This window comes from Enhydra lutris, unplaced genomic scaffold (genome assembly GCF_002288905.1).
Source record: "Enhydra lutris kenyoni isolate GAN:26980312 unplaced genomic scaffold, ASM228890v2 scaffoldscaffold48, whole genome shotgun sequence".
NCBI lineage: Eukaryota > Metazoa > Chordata > Mammalia > Carnivora > Mustelidae > Enhydra > Enhydra lutris.
This window is the reverse complement of record NW_019154132.1, coordinates 3,215,219-3,232,411: the sequence shown is the minus strand read 5'-3', so window position 1 is coordinate 3,232,411 and position 17,193 is coordinate 3,215,219. Positions and strand designations below refer to the sequence as shown.

At 37.6% G+C, this 17,193-nt stretch overlaps 1 protein-coding gene across 4 annotated transcripts in view; it reads right to left on the bottom strand.

The window, feature by feature from the left end:
• Positions 1 to 17,193, bottom strand: part of LOC111156712 (receptor interacting serine/threonine kinase 1) — a 39,420-nt gene continuing 22,227 nt past the window's right edge. For all 4 annotated transcript variants that reach the window (XM_022517756.1, XM_022517752.1, XM_022517753.1 and 1 more), the window contains exons 7-11: positions 10,126 to 10,202; positions 6,659 to 6,755; positions 5,221 to 5,784; positions 3,869 to 4,012; positions 1 to 2,052 (exon numbers count right to left, since the gene is read on the bottom strand). In XM_022517756.1, coding sequence (XP_022373464.1) covers positions 1,766 to 2,052; positions 3,869 to 4,012; positions 5,221 to 5,784; positions 6,659 to 6,755; positions 10,126 to 10,202 — 1,169 coding nt within the window. In that variant the 3' untranslated portion in view covers positions 1 to 1,765. The remainder of the gene's footprint in view (positions 2,053 to 3,868; positions 4,013 to 5,220; positions 5,785 to 6,658; positions 6,756 to 10,125; positions 10,203 to 17,193) is intronic.

The following is a 17,193-nucleotide window of genomic DNA, read 5'->3' as shown; positions in this document are numbered from 1 at the left end:
TTTTTAAAAGTCCATTAAAATACCTTTTTTGCCTCTAAACTTGATCATCCAATTGCTTTAGAATTTAAAGAATTTAGACACTTAGGACAGAGGTACAAGGGATACATTTAGAAAAGCAATCATCACTCCTCTCTAGCAAAGCCTGGGACTCTCTCCATCCAATTTTTGTTTTGGTCTACATGATCTAATGCTATGTGGCAACGAAGTAGTGAGCCTGGATTTGTATGGATAAGAGACTGAGCTTCATTACTTTGTAGCAGTGCTCTTCTCAGCTGCGGCAATTGGGCCCTTCCAAGGAGCATTCACAATGTCTCAAGACATTTTGGCTTGTCCCAGCCCAGGACAGGAGGAGGGAAGAATGGCACTGTTGGCTTCTAGTGGGTAGAGGACACTTTCAGACATCCGGATCCTACAGTGCTCAGGACAGCCCCCACAACAAAGAATTATCTGGCCCAAGATGCCAATAGTGCAGAGTTAAGAAATTCTGTTTTATAGTCCCACTTCAAGTGGAGGGGTGTGTGTGTGTGTGGGGGGGGGTATGCATGTGTTTGTCAGCTGGGGCTAGAGGGATTTTAGAATCGGAACCATAAAACTGTTATCAGCCCACCAGACCGTAGAATCTGTTCAGACATCCTGAGTCACCATACTGCATGTATCACTCCCTCCTTCCTGGAAGGGCTGAGCACAATGACACACCCTCTCTGTTTAGCCACGTGCAGGCAATGATACCGAATGGTTTGCTTGCCTTCAGTCTTCTAGTCTTCTGGTCTGAGTTTTGAGTGGGCTTTGAAAGGTTGAGTGTTAGAGGAGCAGTTATCAGGCTTTGAAGCGTCCTTTTTTTTTTTTTTTTTTTTTTTTAAACATCACAGGTGCTCACAGAAAAAAATGAAAATATTTCTACAGCATCCTGGGGTAATCTGAGGAAGCCGCTCGACAGTGATCAGCCCTGAGGCTCCAGTCACAAAGAGGTATGAAGAGATCAATACATACATGCTAGGAAAGTATCAGAATGCTAGGAAAGAACTTAAACACTTCATTAAGAATTGATGTAGTCACCACAATTAGTAGCAATTCCTTGCAACAGCCACTGGAAAATCCTGATATTTTTGTTCTCTATTATTTTTTTTCTGTTTTAGTACTGAAAATCCCTTCAGTTAATTTATGGAGTGGAGACTACATGTAATTCTTGAAGCCTGTACTACCTGACACAACATTTGATACTGAAGTTAACAGATCTTGTAGTTTTGGAATGAACTGTGGCTAGAATACAAAACAAAACAAAACAACAACCAACAACAAAAAAACCTAGTTGAAGAGAACTCACAATTTCACCGTACTTTGGTTATAACAGGAGTCTTTATGGAAAAGAGAGCATAAAATAAGAAGGTTGACTTTGTTTGTGTCCCCTGAAATTTTTTTTTTTTCCTTGCTGGAACAAAACTCCAGGAAAGTAAATGAATGATGTTGTTGAAGGTTATGGAATGAACTGAAAGAAAATTATCTTTCTCAAACATCTCTCTCTCTCTTTCAAAACCCAATTAGGCTTCTTTCTGGATTGGGCCTTGGCCATTAATAGGTCTTCCCGGTTAGTAAGCTGTTTGCTGTAGATTTCTTTCCCATTCTCCAGCTATGGAATGCAGGAGATTTTCATGCAGAGAACCTATATCAGTGAGGAAAGAATTCTGCAGGATCAGAGGCAGCACACTTTCAGTGGGTTACTTACTGGCGAGGAGATGACCTCATGCTGCCATAGCCCTTCCAGGAGTTAACTCTGGCTGATACGTACCAAATAGTTCAGGAGGTCTGTTCTTGAACACTGGTAGAGCGCATAGGCCAGCTTTCCCACCGTGGCCCCCTTATTGCCTTCCCTCATCTGCCACTTTTGGAGCATCTGGTAAACCTTTTCTTTTAGTCCATCTCGCTCATAGTCATGGTCAATTTCATCAATCTGAGGTTCAGTGAAGCCCAGCTTACGGGCACAGTTTTTCCATTGCTTTCCCAGATTTTCCCTGACTGGATCCAGATGTTTGTCAGTCAGACTAGTGATATTTTCTGCCAAACAGAAAAGAGAAGAAGGTATCAGGCTATAATCCATTTGAACATTCTAGTTTTAAAAACCCATATAAAGAGTATCGGGAGACAATAAAAAAGATAACTTCTTAATTATGAGTTGTTGACCCATGAGGTGATACTTTATGTTTCTGGAAGCCCATTTGGAGTATTTATGTGAAGACAAAAGAGAACCTCTTCCTCCTAGCAGATTCCTCTCTGAGCCACAGCTGATGGCTTTGGGAATGAAAGCCCAGCTTGGCTATGAAACTGTTCTATACAACCTTATCCAGTGGCCCCGTTAATATCAGACCTTCCTGATGTGAAGAGAAAAAAGAACCATTTTTGTTCCTTTTCGTATTGTCTATTTATATCTGGCTAGAATCAAGGTCATCCAACTCCCGATCCCCTGCACCCAACAATTCATTTTCCTCTTAGGGAAGTCAAGACCATCAAGGGTGAACTCATTCAATTACAGTGCCTTCCCTTGTCTTTTAAGGAATGAGGTATCTACTTTTCAAGATCTGTTTTGGGACTCCTCTCTCCTCTACCCTAAGTGCTATCTTCTCTTCTCCTATAGCCATACCCTCACTTTCTACTGGTCCCTTCTCCTTAGGCCTTCATAAAAATAACAAAAAGAAACTAAAGTATAAAACCACCATCACATACATTTTCCTCGATCCTCATCCTACCCCAATAAGCCAAATATAAGGAAAAAGACATTTCATTCCTGCTCTCCTGCCCCACCACCAACTCCCATTCTTTTCCTAGCACCCCACAATGCAGCTTCTGTTACCACCACTGGATGGCAGCAGTCCAAAAACCTCCCAAGATATTTGCCAAGTTTTGTCAATACCTCTCCGGGAGAGGGACCCTGGTTTCATCAGATTCTCACAGGAACCTGTGTCACCCGAAAAATTAGGAACCTCCTCTCTAAGGTGGCCTAGTCTTCAATTGGATTAGGCTGGGGATTGGTAAACGATGGCCTGTGGGCCAAATCTGGCCTGCTGCCTGTTTTGTAAAAAAAGTTATATTAGTACACAGCCATGTACATATGCACATATCGTCTGTGACTGCTACTCACTACCATGTCAGCTGAGTAGTTGCAACAGAGACCTCAGAGCCAGTGAAACCTAAAATATTTACTATCCTGTAAATAAGATAGAAACATTTTGTCAATCCTGGGGTTAATCAGAAGGCCGGGTCCTTAAATCCTGTTGTTTTGGCCTCATGCCTGTGTTCTTCCCACTCCCCCACCCCCACCATTGTGTTTTGGGATTAATGTTATGAGTGGAACCCTATAAGACTTACATATGAGTTACATAGTTACATAAGTTACATGTAAGTTACATAGTGGAACCCTCTAAGAGAAAGCTCTCTTGTTTTTATTACAGAGGTGCTGTTGAGGGCATAGTCTTCTATCTTGTCAGAATCCCTTTTGATGAGATCGGAGGGAGCTGCCTCTCCCAGGTCTAAGTAGTGATATTGGTCCTGATGATGATGGTGATGATGATGGTGATGGGTTCAACACTTTCATAGACCTTACTACGTGCCAGGCAGTGTTCTAAGCTCCTTATACATATTGACTCATTTAATTTTCATAACAAATCAGTTAATTAGATATTGTAATTATCCCCTATAATAAACATAAATAAATCACAAAGGAATTATATGGAAATTACAGAGACATGTTATAGAGAAAACATGGGGCAACTTTCAGGGAGAATAATCAGAGAAATTTCAGGATTCCACAATATCCCTCTAAACAAGTAAGAAAGTTCAAGGCTGCTAGACGACAGGTCCTTAAAGGAAATCTTACCAAAGATATCGTGGTACTTAGCAGCTGGCTCTTCTTTCAAGTTCATGTCCAGTGGCACTGAACTCATTCCACTAATCTCCATGTAATTATGTTCTCCAATCTGAATGCCAGTACTGTTGTGTATGGAACATTTCACAGACTCATCTGAATGGAGTGAAACACACAGGTAAGTATAGCTAGATCGAAAGCAAGAGATATAAATACAACATGGGTAAAAGGGCAGAGCTTTACTCCAGAGGTATATTAAATTCTTTATCCTATGCCAACCTTTGTAACTTTCTTCTTTAAAATGTAGCTGAACCAACCTCACATCCATCAGGACAACTACTATAAAAACAAAACAAAACAAACAAACAAAAAAAGAAAGTAACAAGCATGTGGATGAACTGGAATCCCTGTGTGCTGCTGTTGGGAATACAAAATGGTGTGGTAAACAGTATGGAGGTTCCTCAAAAATTAAAAATAGAATTAGCTTAAGATCCAGCAATTCCACTTCTGGGTATCTACCCCAAAGGAACTAAATGCAGGGCCTCAAACAGATATTTATACACCCATATCTATAGCAGCATTATTCACAAGAGCCAAAAAGTGGAAGTCACCAGTGTCCATCAACAGAGGAACAGAGGAACAGATAAACAAAATGTGTTATATACTGACAATGGAATATTATTCAGCCTTCAAAAGGAAGGAAATTCTGACGCATGCTACAACATGGATGAACCTTTAGGACACTGTGCTCAGTGAAATAAGCCAGTCACAAGAGGACAAAGACTGTATGATTCCACTTATATGAAGTACTCCAGAGTAGTCAAATTCATAAAGATGCAAAGTAGAATGGTGGCTACCAGGGGCTAGAGGGAGGGGAATGGGGAGTTAGTGTCTGATGAGTACAGAGTCTCAGTTTGGGAAGATGAAAAGAGCTCTGGAGATAAATGGTGGGGACGGTAGCCCAACATTTTGCTTTCATCACAAATGGCGGTCTTTGAGTTTTATAAGATAAGAATTAAAATATCCAAGACTTCTTTCTTAACCTTCAGAAAACAGCAAGCAAGTAAAAGAACTCAAGCAGTGACCTTCACTTCATCAGAGATTGGGTATAATGGGACCACTGTGATGCAGATTATAGAAGAAGATACCTACTGGTTACAAGGACCTGTAACCCAACACTTGTGGGCAGCTGCAAACTGAGGCCAAGTGATCTGATGGAGACTATCCACAGTTGCATACTGCATCTGGTAGCTGAAGGCCACAAGCAACTCACCCTTGTCAACTTACAGTCTACAAGAGAGCTAATGGCTGCTTTATTTTCAGAAACATTAAAAAAAAAATGGTGCAGCTAAAAAACTGTTTACCTCTTGGTGGGAAGGTGGCGAATGAAAGGGTGGGTGTGTTTCCCAGTAGGTTGGTCTCAGGCACTGGAGTTTTATGCACACTTGGCATATGGCTTGGATTTGGCCCATACCAAGCTCTTGAACTTGCTGCTCCCAGATCCTGTGGCCTTGTTCCAAAAGGGAATGGATTGTACAATCCATTGTTCCAGTACAGTACTTGGGGTTGGCTGGTTGGCCCCGTTGGTTGGTGTAGTGCATTACCAGGACTGGTTGCACTAGAGTAAGTAAGGCCTACTCCTGGATTCTGAACATTCTCGTAAGGTTTTGGCTGTGCAAAAGGGTCATGGGAGACCCTTCGTCTCCTTTCCTCCTCTCTATTATAAACCACATTCTGTCTGAGTGGTTTTGTCTGCCTGTCCATGCGGCTGCCATGAAGATGGTAGTTGGCTTCCTCCTGGAGTTTACTCTGCAAGCTGAGCTGATTCTCCTCCTGCTGGTTCTCTAGGGAGGGAGCAAACCAGGACTCCTCCACGGGACCTATCCCAAGTCCCTGGGAACTGTGCAGTGAGCTGGGTTGTTCTGGGGCTGAAAAGAAATGATCAACATTGGAAAGAGTTTCATAAGGCAACAAGAAGTAAAATAAAAGCTGAGCACCATCACACATCTGTATCTCAAAATAAAATACTGAAACCTTTGACAACAAATAAAAAAGCATTTACTTGATGGTCCTCTTCCTACAAGTTATATAGGTAATTCGTAGAAGTCCCTGCATGGTAGTGAAAGAGTGCTGGAGAAATTTTAACAGGCAACAGAAACGTGAGTGTCACGGGAATGACCAAGGAAGAAAGGGACTTGTTTTGTAGCAGAGAATGTGGCTGTCTCCTTGGTGTGATGCAGGGCTACAAAATGAGAAAAGGAGCAGCTTGGTGTTCAGTACTTCCCATGGGTTCCTTTATTCTTTAAAAGCCCTGTAAGAATAGGAGCAATTATTATCATGATTTGATGGACAGGGTTTACAAGAGGTCAATTTGCCTTAGAACAGATAGCTAATAAGTGGTTTCAATATCCTATACTCTGTTTTTCCTTTTGTTATAATGAAAAAAGTATACCTCCTTGAATCTGAGATCAGCTTCTCTGCTTGTTCTCTGGATCTGTTATCCCTGACCTCAAGGACCTCAAGGACACATGTCCCCTCTTGTTCCTGAGCCGTCACTTTCTCCCTGTCAGGTATGTTAGGCCTCTTACGTTCAGGATGCTTTGTGATTTTGGTGAATACACTGTTATTTACTATTTGAAATATATGTATGTTCACTCCCAAATATATTATAAATTCCTTTAAGGCAGGGCCTAAATTTTATAGCTTCTTCTGTTTCTTTACAGTCATGAAGAGTATTTCCTAGAAGAGAGTGAATGCATGAATAAGCAAGGGACTACATTACTTTCAATCATAGGATGTTACCTGAATTTGACCTGCTTGGAGGTATTGCTGTACAGTCAATCTGGAGAGAATGCATTCTCTTCACAAATGAATTCTGGACTGGGTCTGGATATTCTTTCTGTAATTAACAGCATAAATGTATACTTTAGTATAAATAGTAGAAAATAGTTCCAGAAAGTTCTCATAAGAAAAATGAATCTTTTCAAATGGTAAAGATTTCATATATCTCTTACAAGGAATAAACCTTTTTTAAAAAATAAACTTTTTTCCCCCAAATATCCAAAACAAGCTTAAAACGAAGAACACATTTGGAGGATTCAAACTTCCTGATTTCAAAACTTACTACAAGACTACAGTTATCAAAACAGTGTGGTATTGGTCTAAGGACAGGCAGAGACCAATGGAAGATAATAGAGAACCCAGAAATCAACCGTTGCATGGCCCACTGATTTTCAACAAGGGTGCCAAGACCATGCAATGGCCGAACACAGGATATCAACACCTAAAAGAATGAAGCTGGACCTTTACCCTTAGTACATACAAAAATTAACTTACATGGACCAAAGACTGAAGCTTAAGTACTCAAACCATATAAACATTAGAAGAAAACATAGGGGAAAAGATTCATGACATTCAATTTGACAATAATTTCTCAAATAGGACACCAAAAACAGACAACAAAATAAAAATAAATAAATGCAACTACATCAAAATTAAAACCTCTGTGCATCAAAGGACATTATCAAGAGAGTGAAAAGATAATCCACAGAATAGGAATAAAAATATTTGCAAATCATATATCTCTGATAAGGGATGAATATCCAGATTATATAAAGAATTTGTACAATTCAACAATAAAACATAAACAACTTAATTCAAAAATGACCAAAGGGCTTGACTAAACATTTCTCTAAAGAAGATATACAAATGGCACATGAAGAAAGTCTCAACATCATTAGTCATCAGGAAAATACTCCTCAAAACCACCATGTAAGATATATATGACATCATACTCATTAGAATGGCTATTATTTAAAAAACAAGACAAAACCCAGAGAATGTACAGTGTTTTTGAGAATGTAGAGAAATTGGAACCTGGTGCATTGCAGGCGGAATATAAAATGGCAGGGCCATTATAGAAAACAATTTGATGGGTCCTCAAAAGTTAAACATAGTATTATCACACAACGCAGCAATTCCACTCTCATGTATATACCCAAAACAATTGAAGGGAAGAGCTCAAAAAAAAAATTGTACACCAATGTTTCATAGCAGCATTATTCACAGATAAAAGGTAGAAACAACTCAGTATCCATCACAGCTGAATCAATAATCAAACTGTGATAAACACATAAAATGCAGAATTATTCAGCCTTAAAAAGGAATGAAGCTCTAACACAGGCTACAACATGGATGAATCTTGAAACCATTATGCTTGGTGAAATAGGGTAAACACGAAAAGACAAATATTGTCTGATCCCCATGTCTGTAAGGTACCTAGAAGAGGCAAATTCATAGACAGAAACTGGAATTAAATGTTTCCAGGGGCTGGAAACCCTTATTTTATGGGTATTGAGTTTCTGTTTGGGATTTTTAAAAATGTAAACGGATACTAGCAATGTCTGTACAAGATTGTAAGTGTACTTAATGCTACTGAATTGTACACTTAAAAATGGGTATGATGGTGGGTGCCTGGGTGGTGCGGTCCTTTAAGCGACTGACTCTTGGTTTCAGTTCAGGTTATGATCTCTGTGTCATGAGATTGGGCCCTGTGTCAGCGTCTGTCAGTACCCAGTCGGCTTAAGACTCTCTCCCTCTCCTTCTGCCCTCCCCCATCATGTGCACACACATACTCTCTAAAATAAATAAATCTGTAAAAAAGAAAAGAAAAAAATGGGTAAGATAGCAAGTTTTATGTTACATATATTTTACCAAAATATAAAAAAGTAGGCAAAGAGGGTGCCTGGGTGGCTCAGTTCGGCACAATCCCAGAGTCCTGGGATTGAGTCCTGCATCGGGCTCCCAGCCCCATGGGAAGTCTACTTCTCCCTCTGACCTTCTCCCCTCTCATGCTCTCTCTCAAATAAATAAAAAAGTCTTTTAAAAAAAAAGTAGACAAAGAAATTCTGTTTTGCTATAAAAGTGATAACTATCCATTATTAAAAATATAGAAAAGATACAGAATTATATTTTAAAAGAACCTACATTTACTGCCTCCACTTCAAGCACAAAATTATCATTTTGGTATTTCCTTTAAGTTTTTTTCTTAGTCATATTTGCGTTTTGCTTTAATATGTAGTGTTTCTTTTAGTCTTCAGTTTTAAATTTTTCTAAGTTCCATTGTGATTTCCTTTTTGATCCACAGGGTATTTAAGAATATATTTCTTAACTTCTAATCACATGAGATTTTCTAATTTTAAGACAACTAAAATAAATTCAGAGCATAACTAAATAAACCAGAGCATAACTAAAATAAAATCAGAAAAAATTCTTTATATAACTACAATCCTTTTATTTTATTTTTTAAAGATTTTATTTATTTATTTGACAGACAGAGATCACAAGTAAGCAGAGAGGCAGGCAGAGAGCTGCTGAGCAGAGAGCCCGATGTGGGGCTCGATCCCAGGACCCTAGGATCACGCCTGAACCGAAGGCAGAGGCTTTAATCCACTGAGCCACCAAGGCGCCCCATGATTACAATCATTTTAAACTGGTTGATAATTGTTTTATTTCCCAAGACATGGTCAATTGTAAAGTATGTTCTGTATGTTCCTGAAAAGCCTTTAAAGGTAAGTATTCTGCAATTATTAAATGTAGCATTTAATTTATTTCCATTCAGTCAAATGTTAATCATGTTCTTCAAATTTTCTACATCCTTACTAATTTTTTTTGTCCATTTGTTCTATCAGTGAGATATCTGTATTAAAATCTCCGATTTGTCTATTTCTCCTTTGAGTTTTGTCAAGTTTTGCTTTGTATATATTGAAACAGTGTTATTAAGGGCATATACATATTTAAAGCTGCTATTATCTTCCTGGTGAATTGAACTTTTTATCATTATGAAATATTCCTGATTACTATGGTAATGCTTAGACACCAAATTCACTGCTTCAGGTTGAGGCAGATACGGCTCCCATCTATTGCTTAGTGCAAGGGAATCAGGGGGAGAAGCCAACACTTGTAACTGTGTCAGGTTAGCATTTTCTTTTTCTGTTCTATGACTCAGCATATATAATTCTGTTGGCTTTCTGTCATTCAAGAATTCCTCAAAATGACCGATCCACCTATGGTACTTTTAATTCTATTCCAGTGAATGGGTCCAGTATGCCAACTTGATGATTTCTGTATAAAATTGCTAGTTTTGTTACATTGTGGTTATCAAGCTCGCTTACCTCAGATCTTGGTGACAAATATTGCTTTGATTTTCAAGACTGATAATATATATGCTTTAATATGTTAATGCATTGAGTACCTGCTAGGTTACCTACCTTTAAACTTGTCACATCGTCTTCTACATTTTCTTCTAATTGATCTACATAAAAAGGCCTAAATTTTTCTTCAAGGCCTGTATTAAAAAAAATAGTACTTTAAACTTCTTAGGTATTTTCTAAAGTAAAATTTAAATATTAGTAATCTATTATCTTTGAATTACTTACCTTAGTCTGTAGACAAAGCAGTAAAATAAAAATTTTAATGCCAGATCACCAACTTACATGAAGAGACTAATAAGCCTAATAACTATGGGGACAGAAGGAGGGACAAAATAACACTGGAAACCAGGAGATGCTGCCTAATAGCATGTTTCTGCAGCTGTAGCACAAAGTCCTATCTAATATGAATTCCTCTCCAAGTCAACAGGGATGGACGGACTGCTTGTTTCTCTCTCTCTGGAATCAGAATTATTATAGGTCAGAATACTTAGTATAGGGATTTAATAAAAAGAGTTAAAAGCTGCTAGCCTTAAAAGAAAAAGGCAACCTCCACTTTCAGGAAGATAGAGTAGACACACTTTTCCTCATTTCTCCCTCTAAGCACAAGAACCCCTAGATATCACACATGAAACAAACATAAAAAAGAGTCTGAAAGGAGGAAAGGAAAGGACAAACCAACTAGGGACTTTGGGATCTGAGGAAAGACATGGTGATGACTTCACCAGGATTTCTTTTTGCCTCTAAGATCCCAGACAAGGAAGCTGGCAACACAACAATAAAAACAAAAACAAAAACCAAAAAACCAAAAAACAAAACAAAAAAAACACCTAACAAAAGCCTGCTCTTTCTAGCCAAAGGACAAAGCAAGGGGCAGCCTAGGAAGACAGAGGACCTTTAGTCAATAACCATTCTCCAGCCAAACATCACAGAAAACACTGTGGCTCCAATCCTAACCTCACCAGCAAAGGCCAAGTAAGGAGACCTAAGACTTCCAACCTCATGCAACAGTTAACAGGATATTCCAATACCCCACCAGGGTGATGTCAGAGAAGGCCAAATGGGAAACCAGGGCTTCCCTTCCTGCCAGATGGTAATGAGCTTCTCCACTCCATAGTATCAATGGACTATGAGGGTAAACTGGACTCACAACCTTACTTTGCAGTAATAAGGCACTCCCACCCATTCTAATGGAGAAGTGTCAGGAGAGGCCCCACAGGGAGTCACAACTTTCACATCCACTGCAGTGTCCACGGAGACCAGGTGGACTCCCCTTGAACTTCTGCCCTGACCAGTACAAATAAAGAGCCCCTGCCCCGACTCAGGTGTCAACATGGCTCAGTAGAAAACCTGGACTTCTTTCTACCTGTCAAACAGGGTGGCAGCACCTTCCATTGCCAAAGCCATGTCAGAAATGGCCAGCTAAAAGAGAAAGCTTGAAGAAGATCCAGAATTTCCTAACATTGTAAGAAAATGTACAAGTTTCAAGCAAAAAATCACTCATCACACTAAGAACCAGGAAGATCTAAAACTGAAGGTAAAAAGACAATCAATAGATCCCAACACCAAGATACCAGAGATATTAGAATTCACTGTTTAAAACTTTTTAAACAGCCATGATACAAATGCTTCAATAAGCAATTACAAATAAGCTTAAAACAAATGAAAAAAGAGGGACACCTGGGTGGCTCAGTCAGTTAAGTGGTTGCCTTCAGTTCAAGTCATGACCTCAGAACCCTGGGATCAAGTCCCTCATCGGGCTTCCTGCTCAGCAGGGAGCCTGCCTCTCCTTCTGCCCGCCATTCCCCTTCTTATGCTCTCTCTCTCTCACTCTCTCTCACTCTCTCTGTGTCAAATAAATAATCTTAAAAAAAAAAAAAAAGAAAGAAAGAGGAAGTCTCAAGAAAGAAACAAGATATAAAAGAAAGTTCAATGAAATTTTTGAACTGAAAAATATAGTAAACCAAAATGGATGAGTTTAACAGCAGAGTAAAGGGGAAAAGGAAAATCAGTGAGCTGAAAGACAGAATGATAGAAATAAACCAATCTGATCAAGAGAAAGAAAATAAACTGTGGGGAAAAAAGTGTAGAGAGCCTCAGGGACAAGTGAAACTGTAACAAAAGATCTAGCATTTTTGTTATCCCAATCTCAGAAAGGATAAAGACTGAAAAAAGTACTCTAAGAGATAATGGCTGAAAGCTTCTCAAATTTGGGAAGAGACATACACCTACAGATTCAAAAATCAAAACAAAAACAGAATAAACCCAAACAAATTCATACCAAGACAAATAATAATTAAACCTCTGAAAGATAAAGAAAAAGAATAAGTTGTGAAAGCACCCAGAGAAAATACCTTACCTATAGGTTAAAAAAAAAAAAAAAAAAAAAGGATTTCTTAACTAAAACCATGGAGGCCAGAGTATGTGGCACAGTATTTATTAAGTCCTAAAAGAAATGAATTGTCAACCCAGAATTCTATACCCAGCAAAAAAAATCCTACAGAAATGAAAGTAAGCTCAAGATAGTCTCAAATGAAGAAAAACTATGATAATTTGTCCCTAGCAGACATACCCTAAAAGAATGGCTAAGGGGAACTTCCTAAACAAGAAGGAAATGATAAAAGAAGATACCTCGGAATATCAGGGAGGAAGAAAGAACACATGTGGTGTAATTAAAAAATAAATATTTGTTCTTTTTCCCAGCTTCAGCTGGTTCACATGGCAGGGAGCTCTCAATATCCCTGGGATCCCCTAAGCAGTAAGAATGTCTTTTCTAAGTTAATGAGACAGCTCCTGGCTAGAGGGATGAGGTAAAGAAGCTAGATAGCTTCAGGATGGGAGCTTGTCACCAGAAACACCTAGTTATGATTATAAGATTGGAGCTTTCAGTACCACTCTTTGACCTCCAGGGAGGGGAGAGGAACTAGAGATTTAGTTCAGTCACCAATGACCAGTGATTTAATTCATATTGCCTACCTAGTGAGGCCTCCATGAAAACCTCTAAACAATGGGGTTTGGAGAGCTTCCAGTAGTGACTACATTAAGTGAGTACACTGTTAGGAAAGTGGCATGGGAGCTCTGTGGCACACCAATCCCACCACCAATAACTTAATGAATCTCTTCCTTTGGCTGTTCCTGAGTTGTATCCTTTATAATACCCCAGTAAATGTAAATAAAATGCTTTCCTGAGTTCTGTGAGTTCTAGTGAATTATTGAACCTTAAGATGGCATTATGAGGACTCTCAAATTTGTATTTGGTGGAGCATAAGTGTGGTTAGCCTAGGCATACTATCTGTACCTGATGTCTAAAGTGGAGACAGACTTACAGCTGGGCTAAGCCCTTAAACCTGTGGAGTCTAATAATAACTCCAGGTGGTTAATGTCAGAATTTAATTGAATTCTAATTGTGACACATTTAGTGTCAGAAGTAGTACTATAAAAAACACCCCAAAACACAGTAATCAAAAATATGGGTAAATGCAATAGGCTTTCTTTCTCTTTTTGAGTTTTCTAAACTATCACTAACAGTTGAAGCAAAACTGTAACAATGCTAATGTGTTCTAAATATATGTAGAGAAAATATTTAAGGCAATTTTATACAGAGGAAGGTAAAGGAAAATAAAGGAAGTAAAGTTTTTATACTCTGCTCAAACTGGTAAAATAACATCAGTATACTGTGATAAATTATGTACAGATAATTTTAACACCCAGAGTATCCATTGGAAAAACTATCCTCAAATATACTATCGATAAATTCAGGGGAGCCTGGGTGACTCAGTAAGTTAAGTGTTTGTTAATTTCAGCTCAGATCATGATCTCAGGATTATAAGATGGAGCCCCGCATTGGGCTCTGTGCTGGGGCATGAAGCCTGCTTAAGATTCTCTCCCTCTGCCCCTTCCCTGCTCATATGTGCATGTTCTCTCTCTCTAAAAAAAAAAAAGAAAAGAAAGAAAAAAATACTATTGATAAATTCAAATGGGATTCTAAAAATGATCAAGAATGCACAGGAAGGCAACAAAAAGAAAACAGAAATGAGACACAAAAAGAACAAATAAAAAGCAAAATAAAATGGCAAATGTGAGCTCTAACATATCAAAATTATGCTAAATTAATATGGTCTAAAAACACCAATCAAAAGACAGACATTGGCAGAACAGGTTAAGGAAACGTGACCAAGTACATGCTGTCACAAGAAACTCATTTCACATATGATTATAGACAATTTAAAGTAAAAAGATGGGGAAAGATAAATAAATATTAATAAGAGGAAAGAAGGGTGGCTATATTAATATCCAACAAATCAGACTTCAGAGCAAAGATGACTGCTGGAGACAAAAGGGACATTTATATAATGATAAAAGGGTCACTCCATCAAAACATAGCAATCCTAAATATATATGCACCAAACAACAGAGATGGCAAAATCTATAAAACAAAAGATAAAACTAAAAGCAGAAATAGGCAAATTCACAATATTAGTTGTAGACTTGAATATCTCTCAGTAATTCAAAGAACTAGACAGAAAATCAGCCAAGACATAAAAGAATTCAACAACATCATCAATAGGATCTAATCTAGATTTACAGGACACTCTACCCAATGACAGTAGAATAATCCATTCCTTTCAAGTGTCCACAGAACATATCCCAAGATACACCATATCCTGGGCCAAAAAATAAACCTCAATAAATCTGAGAGATGTTAAACACACCGAACATGTTCTCTGACTAAAATAAAATCAAGCCAGAAATCAGTAACAGAAAGATAACAAGAATAATCCAAACTCTTGGAAACTAAACAACATACTTCTAAATAATGCATAGATCTAAGGGAAAGTCTCAAGGAAAAATTAAAAATGCAATGAAGTAAATTTTCATTTACTTCATTTTTTTGTGGGACATAACTATAGCAGTGCTGAGAAGGAAATTTATGGCATTACACACACATTAGAAAAGAGAAAAGGTCTCAAATCCAAATTGGTAATCTAAGTTCCAACCTTAAGAACCTAGAAAAAGAGGAACAAAACAAACAAAAAGTAGAAGAAAGGAAATGATAAAGAACAGGAATCTATGAAATGGAAAACAAAAACAATAGGGGAAATCAAAGAAACAAAAAGCTGGTTATTTGAAAAGATCAACAGGAAGACTAACAAAGGAAAACAGAAGACATACATAACCAGTATCAGGAATGAAACAGAGGATATCACTACAAACACTGCAGATATCTAAACAATAATGAGAGACACTACAAACAACTTTACATATATAAATTTGACAACTTAATTGAAATATCATTTCCTCAAAAAATACAAACTACCACAACTAGAACTACCAAACCATTTGATACATTACTTTGATATAAAACAGACTACTCTGATATAAAACAGATCATCTTGATAGCTCCTATACTACTAAAGAAATCAACTTTTCAAGCTTTTAAATTGAAAAAAAAAAAAGAAAGAAAGAAATTTCCAGGCCTGGATGGTTTCTTGGGAGAATTCTACCAAACTTTTAAATAATTAACATCACTTACATCACCCATTCTCTTCCAAAAATTAGGAGGGAAAACTTCTCAATTTATTTTATGAAGCCAATATTGATCCTGATATCAAAACCAGACAAAGCTAATACAAAAAGCAGAAAGTTATAGACCAATGTCCTCATGACTAGCAAAAGTCTTAATAAAATATTAGTAAATGGAATTTATCAATATATTAGAAGAATCACACACCATTACCAAATAGGTTTTATTCCTGGGATGCAAGGCTGGTTAGGTATTAAAAAATTAGTGTTTAATTCACCATCTTAACAATTAAAAGAAGGGAAATTGCATCACCATACCAATCAATGCAGGAAAAGCATTTCACAAAATTCAAAAACCCATTCATGATAAATTCTCAGAAAAATAAGAATATGGTGAACTTCATCAAGTGATAAAGAGTATCTACAAAATACTTACAGTTAACATACTTCATACTGAAAGTCTGAGTGTTTTCTCCTAATATTGAGAAAAAGTGAGGATGTCTGCTCTCACTGCTCTTATTCAAGATAATGCTAGAAATTCTAGCCAATGTGATAAAGTAAGAAAAGGAATTAAAAGTCAGATCAGAAAGGAAGAAAGAAAACTGTCTCTATTTGGAGATGACATGAAAATCTAAAGAAGATATCCCAAAAAACTCCTAGAACTAATAAGTCACTTCAATACGGTCATAAGATACAAGATTAGCATGCAAAAAAACCAACTATATTTCAATATTCTAGCAATGAACAAATGGACACCTAAATTTAAAATATAGCCAACTTACAACTGCTCAAAAGAGAAATATATAGGACTTGTATGCTGAAGACTATACAACACTGATAAAACAAATCAAAGAAGATATAAATAAATGAAGAGACATATTGTGTTCATGGATTAGAAAACTCAATATAGTAAAGATCTCAATTCTCCTCAAATGGATATACTGATTTAACATAATTTCTATCAAAATCAGGGTGAGATTTCTTTATAGACAAGATTTTTCTAAATTTTATATGGAAATACAGAGGAACTAGAGTAGCTAAAAGAATTTTTTAAATAAAAAAAAAATGGGAAGAATCAGTCTACTCGGTTTTAAGACATACCACTATATTAAGACTGTGGGTATTGGCAGAGGGATAGATGCATAGATCAATGGACCAGAAGAGAGAACCCAGAAATAAGCGCATATAGATATCCCAACTTATTTCTGCCAAAGAAGAAAAAGCCACTCAATAGAGGAAAAATAGACTTTCCTTTTTTTTTTTTTTTTTAAAGATTTTATTTATTTATTTGAAAGAGGGTGCGTGAGCGGAGTGAGGGGCAGAGGGAGAAGCAGGCTCCCCATTGAGCAGGGAGCCTGATGTGGGGCTTGATCCTGGGACTCCAGGATCATGACCTGAGCTGAAGTCAGACATTTAACCGACTGAGCCACCCAGGCACCTTGGAAAGACAGACTTTCAACAAGTGGTGCTGAACAAGAGGATACTGATAGGCAAAAAATGAGATTCAACCTAAGCCACATATCTTATACAAAAATTAACTCAAAATGGATTGTGTTATTTTTCCAATAAAATATAAATTGAGTAACAGGTAAGAAAGACAATCAA